We start from the raw sequence: 13,282 nt of genomic DNA on the forward strand, positions 1-13,282 counted from the left end.
ACTGGCCATCTGGAGGTTCTGGAGAAGTCCATCCAACGGCCGTCGGCTGCTGATTCATCATCAAAGAAAATGTGTCAGATAAAGTGACGCTGACAGCCGACAAAAGGGGGCATTAATGCAATCTTTCTTTGCTTATAAGAAACTGAAACTGCCGTATACAACCTGCGATGTCTTTTTAGCGGCTGTTTGTAGTTTTTTGGTGGACCTATTTGGGAGGAAATCCAGGGCTGTTTTTCACTCCCAGTCCGTCCCTGGCTACATGTCTGCTGTTACAGTACTGTTTTTAGTTTTGATTCACTGTTAGTGCTGTGCTTGGTTTGAGACGCTTTAATTTGTATTTGGGAACACAACATTCGTCATTAGAAACGTTTATAAATCTGTTGTTGTTTACAAAGAAGTGTCAGTGTCACATAATCCTTCAGAAATCATTCTGATTTTCTGCTCAAGAAACATTTCTGATTATTATCAATGTTTAAAACAGTGCTGCCTAATGTTTTTTTGTTTTTGGATATATTTATGGTTTTTATTATTTTTTGAAATAGTGCTGCCTAATATTTTTGTGGTATTCATCATTCATGAAAGTGACAAAAAGTGAGTGAAGACACTTAAAATGATTTCTATTTAATAAATGCATTAACCAGTTTAATTAATATATTTGATAAATGCAAATAAATACTGTTGATTAATCTTTATATTTATTAAAAAAATCCTGAAACATTCACTAACATTAACAAATAATAAATAATATGAAGCAGCTGGTGTGTGGAGATTCTGAGAAATCCACGTTTTAAAATGTATCTTATTCAGAAGCCACGTATTCAAAATGTGTTTTATTCATAATGATAAGTTTCATTTTAATGTTTTAAAAAAATATTCCATGGGAATGATATGTCTCATATATAATCATAAAATTCATTTATATATTCAAGATGTCTTTTGGTAAACTTTGTGGTATATCTCATGTAATTTCAGAGTATTTCTAACTGCGTAGTCAGCTGAGTCTGTTTTGCATAATGAGTTAAACTGCACGTGTTGTTCTTTTGTGCCAATATTTCTAAGAACTAACATTTAGTAAGATATTTTAGACCTAAAAAGAGGAAGAGGTCCAAAATCGAGACACTAACTAGACTATTTTTAAAGGTCATGATGTATTGTTAATTATAGTCCTTCTATGTTGAAGATGGCGATTTCTGTCTGGAATAATAGTATATAGGAGGAGCTTGTGCACTCTGCATAACAGGACTATTGACTTTCTCAGACTCTCTCTGGTCTCTCTGTCGATAAAAGATTTTCAGCAGAGCTCTCACACTTTCAAAACGATTTTTTTTCCTCTTCCTTGGCTTCAAAGACTTAGAATAAACAGAAGATACTCTTAGCTAAGAATCGTTATCTTTATAGTTATTTTTATAGTTATCGTTCTTGGTGTGAGTGGGCCTTTTGACTTTTATTTTTATTTTTTTAGTTTTTTATTCAAATTCAGATACTTTGATACTTTTGATTCAAACAGAATAATTGTTTATGTTTTGATTACAATTTTATCAATGTTTTGATTAATACTAGATGGGTTCAATCCATCATAAATGGATTGTTATTAAAAATGTACTAACATTTGATTTGAATTTTCTATATTTGAAGGTTGTTATTATTACCAAGAGTTTTATTTCCAAGTTATGATTTGTGGTTTCTGTTCTTTATATTCTTTTTAATAAATGTAAATTTATTTAATAAATGTAATAAATGTTTCTTGAGTCAAATAAATTGTAATGATTTCTAAAAGATCATGTGACACTGAAAACTGGAATAATGATGAAGAAAATTCTGCTTTGCATCACAGGAATAACATTACATTTTATATTAAAATTGAAAAGTTTATTGGTATTTGTAATGATATTTCACAATATTTCTTTCTTTCTTTTTTTTTTTTTTTTTTTTTTTACTTTATGTTGATCAAATAAATTCAGCCTTGATGAGCAGAAGATAGTTATTTCAAAATCATTAATAATTTGAATGTTTCCAAACTTTTGGCAGGTACTTTAATAATAATAATAACAATAATTCTATATACTACACTATAATATATTATAGTACTTTAATATATTTTTATTTTGTTGTCATGATTATTAAATGCTGCTTTTTATTTTTTACATGACAGTGTGTATTTTTACAATATAAGATGCTAAAATATATGTTTTTAATAATGAGTGCTGGGGGCGTGGCTTGTGGGTGTGGTCAGATTTTTTTTCTTTTTTTGTCTCTAGCTGATCACATGCCTGTATTTGGTTAAAAATCCTGACAGTGTAATGGTAATGAAGAATTTTTATTTTCTTTTTGAATAAGGCTTTAAATGATTTATGATCATGTTTTTGTTCTTTGACATTTTAAATCTCAGTCCAATGATTTATCACACATTGATTTGTACTTTCTCTTTACTAATGGATTCACAGTTCCTAAACTATTATGTTATGGGGTGGTGAGTGTGTCATTATTCTCTGCAGGTTGGTTGATTGTGGTCTCACAGATAAGGGTTGTGCTGCTTTGGCTTCAGCTCTGAGATCAAACCTCTGATCTGAGAGAGTGAAGAGTGTGTCATTATTCTCTCTAGGAGATTCAGGAGTGAAGCGTCTCTGTGCTGGACTGGAGGATCCTCACTGGTAAACTGGAGAAACTGGGGTAAGATTATATATGACACACTGTAAAATATTTGTGAAGTGATTCGGACGGTGACGTATACACTGCGCGTGAGACTTAAAGCTGTTGATAAAACATCTTCGTCACCATGTACTTTTATATTACATGTAAATAATATTAACAGCAATAACACTCAAAATTACTTTATTGTAATTATACATACCTCCGCGTCAGCTTTGTGCTTTCATTGATGGTATATTATTAATTTGTTTTGTAATGTTTTTATGTTCATAATCATACTATTAAAATATTGAGAACAAAAATAAACACACATTAACATGTTCATAATTTTATGTATGTATTATTTTTAGTATCCTGAAACTCTCCTGATCAGTGTTTTGAGCTCAGATAAGATGATCGTAGAGCGTCCTCAGACGACCGTTAATAATAATCAGAATGAATACACTACCTACTGTGATTAACAAACATTTAAAATTATCCACCAAATTATCATCATTTTTGTAAGTTAACAGCGATGCCACCTCAGTAAATTAGTAAAATATTAAACTGAGTTATTGCCTACAAAAATATATTTTAATATAAATAATGTATGAAATAAACATTAAAGCAGAAATAATAAAGATGTAAACAGCATCTCTCCTTCAAACTCGCTCGCTCCCGCTCTCTCTTCCAGCTCAACGCTACGCCGCACTGGATTGTGGGAAATAGTGCTTCAGCGAGTGTACATTGGTTGAATCTCGAAATCAGAATGAATTGTGGGTAAAAAGTAGTGAACGAAATAGGGAATGAAGTAGTTCACTCAGAATTCGTACAGCACTACAAAATGGCTGACACTCGATATAGTGCACTATATAGTGGATAGGGAGCAGTTTCAGACACAGATGTTAAATCAGACAAAATGTAAACATTAGACCATTGTTTGTGAATGAGGGCTAGGGGAAGGGGTATAAAATAGAATTGGGATTGGGCCTACGGCGTAGCATACGCATTGACGTGTACCATACTTCGTACCCTTCGCCGTACCCTGACGCGCACCTCCTCAAAAATGTAACTACGCGTCGCGACGACGCAGACTGCAAGATCTGTGATTGGTCGGCTTGGTAGTATCACATTACCTCCTACGCATTTCCGGAATGATCTTCTGCACTCTGGAATTTTAAATTCCGAAATTCAGTGAAGAGCCAACATGGAAATGGACCAAGTGACCGAGCGATTAATTTGAAGAAGTGAGGAAATACAGCCATCTGTATGACTCCTCTTCGGGAGATTACAAAGACTGCAAGACAGCAGCGAATTCGTGGACTGTAAACACAGTGGAACCCGCTCGCGTCAACTAGCGTTTTCGGCGGTGTAACTGCAGAGCAAAACATACATACGCAGAAGTATAAAATGCTCACGACGTCGTCGCCTACGTGCGTAGTCTACGACGTACACTACGGCGTACACTCGACGCAGAAGTATAAATTGGCCTTAATACTGCTTAGTATGGGGTGGACACTACGGTTAGTCTACGTAGTGAGATACGGAGTGTAATACATTGTGTGTCTTTGTTTCTTGTTCATGTGTGGACTTCTGTGTTCATGTTAAAGCTGTTTCTGCATTAGCAACACCTTTAAATGGATTCTGTTTGAGCTTTTCCACCCAAAGCAGCGTATGGGATCGAAGTGCATTGAGAGCAAAACAGCGTGATTTTGACTGAAGCAGGGATTTTCTGAAAGTCTGAGAATTCTGTTTTTTCGCTCGCTCTCAGAGTGCTCCATTACCGCTCAATCACTAGCACAATTAATGCTGTAACTATAGCCGTTCTAAACTAGTTCTGCCTACAAGGATTGTACTGCACACACACACACACACACACACACACACACACACACACACACACACACACACACACACACACACACACACACACACACACACACACATACAGACACACAAGGATTGTACTGGACACACACGTACAGACACATAACGCATCACTCACTCACACACACACACACACACACACACACACACACACGTACAGACACATAACAGACACACACACGTACAGACACATAACGGATCACATACACACAAACAAACAATATTGTCAGCACTGTCCTGTGATTTGATAAAAATGCTTAGAGACAGAAAAGTTACAGTGAAATGTCTTTGTGTTTTGAAGTTATCAAAATCCACAGCTCCACTATTAGTAGAGAGACGCTGCACAGACAGACAGAACTAATTTACTCGTAATCACACTCTCACAAATGCATTCAAATAAATTTAATTTTACCGTGCTTCTCTGTATCTGATTTAATAACCGATAAAATAACTGATGAAAATTTGCACTTCAAAAAGCTGCAGTGACAGATTTAACTTTTAATTCTGATTACATTTGAATCGTTTAATGCACACTTAGCCTACTTAAAGAAAAGAAAATAACACATTCATTTCTTTTTTTTATCATCATCATCATCATCATTATTATTTATTAGTAATCATTCATTAATTTGGTCTTATCAGATCTGCTCAAGGTCTCTTACGTTTAGCATGATGAGTGACATTTGACACATTTCTTTAATAAAAGTTTATAAATAATCAAAAGATAAAACAAGAAGGTTTTTTTTTGTTGTTCAGAATTTTAAATGAGCTCAAAAATATGATCAAGTAAGTAGCTCCATAAATCACTCACGCTTTGACATTACTGTTATAGACAGTTAATGCATTAAAATGAGGACAGCTCAACTCACATTTTGCAGAAAATTAAACTCTTCATACTTCAATACAAAACAGTGCTGAACTTTGACAAACAGTATTTTTTAAAATGTCATAATAGTGATTTTCTAATGTCTAATTATAAATCCAACAGCATAAAGTGAAAATAACTATATACATAAGTGAGTGGAAAGGGCAAGTGAACACATGAATCTTTGACACTTTTCTCCATTGACTTGCAGAATATTTTCAGTGATGTTACTGTTAGACAGTGCTAAGGGTTAAGCTTACAGTAGAACTCAACACTGATTATTGGCAGACCTTCAAAAGCCTTCATCACTTAAATTAAGATTATAATCATTTAATTTTAAACCACAGCCACCACAAAATCAGACTTTAGCACCTTTTTTACTTTGAGATCAATCTGGTTCTGGTTTAAATTCTGATCATTCTGGTTAAATACAGGTTTAAAATCATAAGAAAATAGTTTGATAGCTATGATACTGTTTTTTAAAATCAAATCTCTTCACAGCTATGACAGGAAACACTGGCATCTAGGCATGGGTCTGTATGAGATTTAGACGGTATGATAACCTTAAGCAAAAATATCACGGTATCACGGTATTGTTGTTACAGCTCTGAAATGTGTTATTTTGAAATGACTGGGTTAAAAAATAAAATAAAATAAAATAATTTTCTTTTTGAATGAGGCTTTAAATGATTTATGATCATGTTTTTGTTCTGTGACATTTTAAATCTCAGTCCAATGATTCATCACACATTGATTTGTTCTTTCTCTTTACTAATGTATTCACAGCTAAACTGATCTGATCTGAGAGAGTGAAGAGTGTGTCATTGTTCTCTACAGGTTGATATATTGTGGCGTCACAGATGAAGGTTGTTCTGCTCTGGCTTCAGCTCTGAGATCAAACCCCTCACACCTGAGAGAACTGAGTCTGTCTGGGAATAAACTAGGAGACTCAGGAGTGAAGCGTCTCTGTGCTGTACTGAAGGATCATCGCTGTAAACTGGAGGAACTGTGGTAAGATCATCTCTCTTGTGGATTGTAGGTGTTGTGTTGAGGTAATGTGTTTAGTTATTATATCTTTTAGTCTAATGTTTGTTGTATTTAAGATTTTTATATTAAATTATATATTGATAGATAGATAGATAGATAGAAAAGAAGAGGATGGGAAAGGACATGACAATCTCTGTCAGTACCGAGACTCAAACCTGTGACCTGTGGTCAGGGCTGGACTGGGGTTAAAATTCGGCCCTGGACAAATCCAGCCCATCTGACCCACGAGTTCCCTCATGAATGTTTTGCTTGGTGACATCGCCTTTAATTGGATTAAATAATAATAGATATTGCTGAATTCATGACAAATGCAACAAACTTAAATAATGCATGTGTGTCACATAGAAATGCACTTGACAGTAAAGCATTGATTTTGAGCTAGAATGCAGGAAATCTATTGATAATAAATTCTGTCATCATTTCCTTAGTTTTTTTTTTTTTTTTTTTAAATCGGCTGCTGAAATAGAGATTCTGAGAAGAAGTCCACGTATTTAAATTAAACCCAAGAGTTGTTGAGAGATTCTGAGAAGTCACGTACTCAAAATGTGTTTTATTCATAACGATAAGTTTCATTTCAAAAGTTAAAAATTAATATTTCATGGTAAGGATCTGTCTCATATATATATATATATATATATATTAACAGGTTTCATTTTTATATATTCATAACGATAAGTTTCATTTCATGGTATATTTCATATGTAATTTCACAGTATTTCTAACTGCGTAGTCAGCTTAGTCTGTTTTGCATATGAAGTTGAACTGCACGTATTGTTCTTTTGTATCAATATTTCTGAGAATTATTAGTATGATACTTTGAATCTAAAAGAGGAAGAAGTCCAAAATCGAGACATTGACTAGACTATTTTTTAAAGGTCAGGTGTTGTTAGTGATAGCCAGATGACGACTTATGTCTAGAACAACAGTATATAAGATAGACTCTGCAAAATAGAATAGGGGTTTGACTTTCTGAGACTCTGGTCTCTCTATCTTTTCAGCTCACTTCCTCTTCTTTGGCTTCACTCGACAACTCTTAGACTCAGACTTAGAACTCTTACAGGTTTTTATTCAAATTCAGATACCTTGAAATTCAGATACTTTGATATTTTAATATTTTAATACTAATATTTTGGTACTTTTGATTCGAACAGAATAATTGTTTATGTTTTACTTACAATTTTATTAATGTTTTGATTAATACTGGTTGGGTTCAATCCATCATAAATGGATTGTTATTAAAAATGTACTAACATTGGATTTACATTTTCTATATTTGAAGGTTGTTATTATTATTCAGAACTTTATTTCCAAGTTATGATTTGTGGTTTCTGTTCTCTATATTCTTTTTAATAAATTTACATATTATTACACCTGTGCCGTCTGAATTGGATTAAATTTTGCATCACTCTCCCTCATGTCATTCCAGACCTGTGTGACTTCGTTTTTCTTCTGTAGAACACAACAGATATTTTGTAGAACGTGACCAAACCATTTTGGTTACCCTTGATTTCTGTATGGACAAACATTTCTTGAATTTCTGAAATGATCTTCTTTTATGTTCCACAGAAGAAAGAAATTCATACAGGTTTGAAATGACACGATGTTGAGAAAATGACCATTTTCATTTTTTTTGGGTGAACTATCCTTTAAGAACTTTTTTACTGGTAATATTTAATATTTAAGTAGCTAATAACAGTAACATTTATAATAAATACATCTCTATTGTACAGTGTTAATAAATGCAAGTTAAGTTACCTATGGTGATGATTTTACAAGTCTATGTTTTGACATTTTCCAGTTTACCTCGTCATGAAGTTTAGATTGTCGTGTCTGTTTTCAGCCAGCATCACTACAGAAGCTTTAATGTTCTCATATCACACGACTGTAGAACACAATTCTGTGTCACATCTGAATGGATCAAGACACTTTGTGTTGTTTATCTCTTTACTCCTGATGACCAGTACATCCCTGCCTGTGGGTTACAATCAGACTCTCTAACCATTAGACCACGACTGCCCCATATAGATGATTGATAGATTAGAAATATTAGACAGAATGGAAGGTTAAATGAGTTTGAATGGTCTAGAAATAGTTCATAGAATGGCAGCTAAATGGAGTCTAAAGGCCTTCAGTTTGTTTACATTTGAATTTTGACAGAGTTTGAATAGTCTTGGCTCATCTGAACATTTCGTCAATGTAAGTCTGTGGGATTTTGATGATTTTTTAATCATTTTTAGGAAAACCGTAAGTCGTAATTAGAGGATCAAGTGACTGTTGTCTCCAGACAGATCTGTCCTTATATCACTATGAAACAATATCTCACATTCAGCTCTGTGTGTCTGTTCAGTCCTGAAGCACATGACAGTTTCAAACAGCAGCATTGAGCATCAACATGCAGAAAATCTCATTCTATCAGCAGCAGTTTGTGGCAATGCTTGTCATTATATCTCTTCTCCTGCTCTGAGACCAGAGTCAATAACAAACTACACACACTTCAACTACAGTTAACACTGTGTCATTGTTCTCTACAGGTTGATGAAGTGTGATGTCACAGTTGAAGGTTGTGCTGCTCTGACTTCAGCTCTGAGATCAAAACCCCTCACACCTGAGAGAACTGAGACTGTCTGGGAATAAACTAAGAGACTCGGGAGTGAAGTTACTCTCTGATCTGAAAGATGATCCATGTTATAAACTGGAGACATTATACTACTGTGAGTATATTATTATTTAAATATTTTAAAATGGCCAAAGTTTAGTAACAGACATATTTGGAGAATATAAGATAATAATTCAGCTCCACTTTAGTTTCTGTACTTTAAACTGTTTAATTCTGTGATGATCTATGAATATATTAATATTTTCATCTCTTCCAGTGTCTCTGTGTGTAAATGATAAAGAGAGAGTTGTTGATCATTCACTGTTTTTTATCTATGATCAGTTTGTTCATCAGATCAGAGTATGTGAGCGGAGTGGGAGCGTCAACAATTTCTCCGCGCTCCGAGCATTTAATTATCACTCCGCTCCGCTCCCACTCCGCGCTCACTGATATCAGAAACACCGCTCCGCCTTCACTCCGTGTCTAAAGTATTTCACTATGTTTGAAATTCCACAGTTCAACTTCTGTTCATAACTTATATTAAAAAAAATAAAATAAAAAACCACAAGGAGAGTTTCAAAGTGGTTTATTGGAAACACTAGTGTGCAAACTTTTTTTCTTACCACATGACAAATAACATATGTCAGCATTAAAAGCTTTTTGCAGTGCAAATTTAGTTTGTGATGAAACGTTTTCTCCAGTTATTTCACCTGCGGATCGATGCATTTCTTCTACAGATTTCTGCTCATTCAAAATCAGATACAGATGAAGTAACACCGTAAGATTACATTTGTTTGAGTGCATTATTGAGAAAGCGACTGCTCCGACTTTTAAAAGATCCGCTCCTCGCTCCAGTCAAAATCACACCGCTCCACTCCTCGCTCCGCTCACATACTCTGATTCATATCTCTGACTGTAATATGAGTATACTGTGTGTTTCTGAGCTGGAGTCTCTGTATATTAAACTGTCATTTAATTCTGTGATGTGATTGATCTATGAATATATTCTTTATTGTAGGACTCTCAGTGTTTAGACGTCAGTTCAGTTTCCTCAGGATCAGCTGATGGTGAATAAGAGCCGCTACAGAGACGTCACAGTCACACAATCAACAGAGACTGAAGACACAAGAAAGAAAGATGTAGAATAAAAAAAATATTAACAGAATCAAACTATAAAAAAAAAAAGAAAAACACATAATGTAAGAGTCAGGAATCAGTGATGTAAAGTTAAATGAATCCATGAAAGTGTTATGTGTGTAGCAGTGTTGATGTACAGAAGAAACAAGCTTCAAGGAAACTAAACAAATTCAGCTCTCTCTCTCTCTCTCTCTCTCTCGTGGTCCTTCATCTCGCTTCTTTTAAAACCCAAAAGGAAGTCAACAACAGGTTTCCTCAAAGAAACTACCAGAGAACAATCACTAAGGAGGAAAACCTCACATAAAACAGAGATCGTCACACATTTACTAAACAATGTAGTAATGTTTTTTTTTTATTTATTTAATGAAAACATATAAATACATAACAAATGTAAAAGTACCTATTCAAATAAAATGAGAATCAAAGCACAATATAAATTAGAAAAGAAATACAGAATATAGACTTCACCCAAAAAATTCACCAAAATAAATGAAAACGCTGGCACAGGTTTATCATCTGAAGAGCTTTGGTGTTCTTTGAGGATGAAATAGCTTGGATATATTTATGGATTTCTGTTTCAAAAGAAATGAATATTAGAGGTGACTGATTAATCAGTTTGGGTTGGGACAAAACTGCAAACAGACATTTAATTGTTTGATCAAAATTATTGCTAGTGACAGTTTAGTAGGAACTGGATTTTGTTGGTTCAGTTGTGTTTGATCAGGGTTGGAGCCAGTGAAAACTTTTTGAATTTGAAGATCAACGTAAATTGTACTTTAATATGTGTGTCAGGAAACATGCAAGTATCTACTGCTGCTTCCGAAGGGAAGTGATAAATGAAAAAAAAAAAAAAAAAGATACTTCAACAAAGAAAAATTTGGACATCTTCATCCTGTTAAAAATTTTCACACGCCCCGTCTCTTAATGCATTGTGTTTCCTTCAGGAGCATCAGTGAATGTTTGAACCTTCTGTAATAGTTGTGTTTGAGTCTCTCAGTTGTCCTCAGTGTGAAAAGATGGATCTCAAAATCATACAGTCACTGCTGGAAAGAGTTCAGATATGCAAAAGATGCTGGAAAAATGAAGAAACTGCAGGAGCTGGAGGATTTTTATTATTTTTAAACGTAAACATCTTTTATGTAAAATATCTTACTCAGGTCAGTACTAAATATTTTTTATTATTCATTTTGTATGATCTCTTATTTTGTTAAAATTATTCACATTTTCTCAGATTCTGCAACATTCGTATGCCGCTGTAAATATCAGCATCTGCAGCAGATTATAGCATATATTTGCTGTGTTTGATTCTTTAAATCTTCCTCTTAAACATGTCTAATAAGGCATAAAAAAACTATTCTAATGCAAAAACGCTGATGAGTTTGAAACGATGATGCAGATTTGTTTCTAATTGTTTAAGCAATGTAATTAATTATATATGGTTAATAAACATTATTTTAAGCATGCACTTTTTTTCAAAGATAGTCGTGTTATTTCATTGCTTTGCAGAAACGTGCATTAGTAATATTTCGCTCTTGTGTCCTCAGGAGAGAAGACAAAAGATTGTTTACCCTCCAACTGAAATTATGCCTTTTAAATTCGAATATAATTTGAAAATGTATCATATTTAAGTACAGAATTCTAATTTAGTTTTTCAGCCCTGGTGTCTAATACACTGAGTTCCAGTTAATTTCAAAGAGAGTTTCAATCTGGCTTACTGGAACACTAGTGTTATCTTCATTTTATCAAATGATCATAATCACATCTATTCATTTACAGTCCTGCTGCTAGCATTTTATTCAGACTAAAACCCCTTTAATTAGCGTGAGAAAGTTTTTTTTTTCGAGTGGCTTTTGCACATAATAATAATACCGCTGCAGACGCATTTCGCAGCATTAAGGTTATCGATTAATTGATCGTTAATTTAAAAAGACGATTGATCATGGAAATTTACATCCCTAAATGCAAATGTTGAATTGTATGGGAGCTAATTTTATGACAAAACTATTTGAATTTGAATTGTGTAAATATGAATTATAAACTAGTGTAATTGAACGAAAATGAATATTATATGGGATTTAAAACAGTTTTGAACTGAATTTTGAATTGGATTTTTTTTTTTTACTTGAATATTTAACATTTGTAATGCAACACAATGTATTTTTTTAAGGCAAAGTTTTATAGACATGTATTTTCAAACAACAGATTTTTTTTGTTCTGAATTCTTTGACTGCAAATATCCAGTTTTTAAAAATACAGCTTCAAGTTTTCAAAATGAAGGAAGAAATTCGGAACATCAAATTACATTTTCTAAAATTCAAAGCGCAGAAATTCAGATCGTACAGAAAGTAGGTCAGAGGTCATTCACAGGAGATCATCTCCGAAAAGTCGAACGAAGTATTTTGGCCAATCACAGAGCTGCAGTAGATTTCTGGTGCAAGCGTCCGGCTCAGGAGGCACCCGAGAAGCACCCGGCTGCAGCCTGCATACCTACTCTGATTGGTTCGATAGTCTTTCATAGACATGATAGTAAATGTGTGCATAGTTAGTGTAGGACGGAGTATGTTGTTTAAAAAGCTAAAAACGCTGTGCAGTTTAACAAAGCCGCCATTATAATGCACAGAAAAAAATAAAACATTAACCTGTAACCCTCCATGTCCCTGAAATGACTGTTTTTGCTAAATTAAACTGATTTTTAGGCTAACAGATGAACAACCCACTACATTTAATAAATGAATTGTGTTAATTATCCACAGTGGGAGGATCAGGTCTTAAGATAGAAGAATGAATTATGAATTAAATAATTTTTGTAAATTTGTTTATTTCATATCATCAGAGAATGAGAAAGTATTGTTTTAATTTTATATAGCATGACAAGACAATTATTGTTACCTATAATTATCTGGAACAGGCTTATATGTCTGCTGTGTGCCATTTCAATTTTTATGAAACTTTAATTTTCTTTACTACATTGCAAAGCATAGACTTTTCCTCCCCTTTATTTCAGGAAAATATGCTGCTCCTCATTATTTTAAAGTGAAGAAATCGAGAAACGTTTATTTCTATCGGCCAGTGATGATTCTGAAAGGACATACCTGTAATCTGTTGCTATAGTAACGAACACA

General features: G+C 33.7%; 1 protein-coding gene and 1 long non-coding RNA gene across 2 annotated transcripts in view; both read left to right on the forward strand.

Annotated features, from left to right (window-relative positions):
* The window catches only part of LOC122144366, a 12,762-nt gene extending 12,745 nt beyond the window's left edge, over positions 1-17 (forward strand). Inside the window, exon 3 of the long non-coding RNA XR_006159678.1 lies at positions 1-17. This exon is cut by the window's left edge and continues 6 nt beyond it. This is a non-coding gene — a long non-coding RNA (uncharacterized LOC122144366).
* The window catches only part of LOC109083325 (NLR family CARD domain-containing protein 3-like), a gene marked incomplete at its 5' end in the record, with an annotated part of 77,519 nt that extends 67,180 nt beyond the window's left edge, over positions 1-10,339 (forward strand). Inside the window, 1 exon segment of the mRNA XM_042755223.1 lies at positions 10,042-10,339. Coding sequence (XP_042611157.1) covers positions 10,042-10,043 — 2 coding nt within the window.
* Positions 10,340-13,282: the final 2,943 nt, after the last annotated feature.

This window comes from Cyprinus carpio, unplaced genomic scaffold (genome assembly GCF_018340385.1).
Source record: "Cyprinus carpio isolate SPL01 unplaced genomic scaffold, ASM1834038v1 S000006655, whole genome shotgun sequence".
Taxonomy (NCBI): Eukaryota; Metazoa; Chordata; class Actinopteri; order Cypriniformes; family Cyprinidae; genus Cyprinus; species Cyprinus carpio.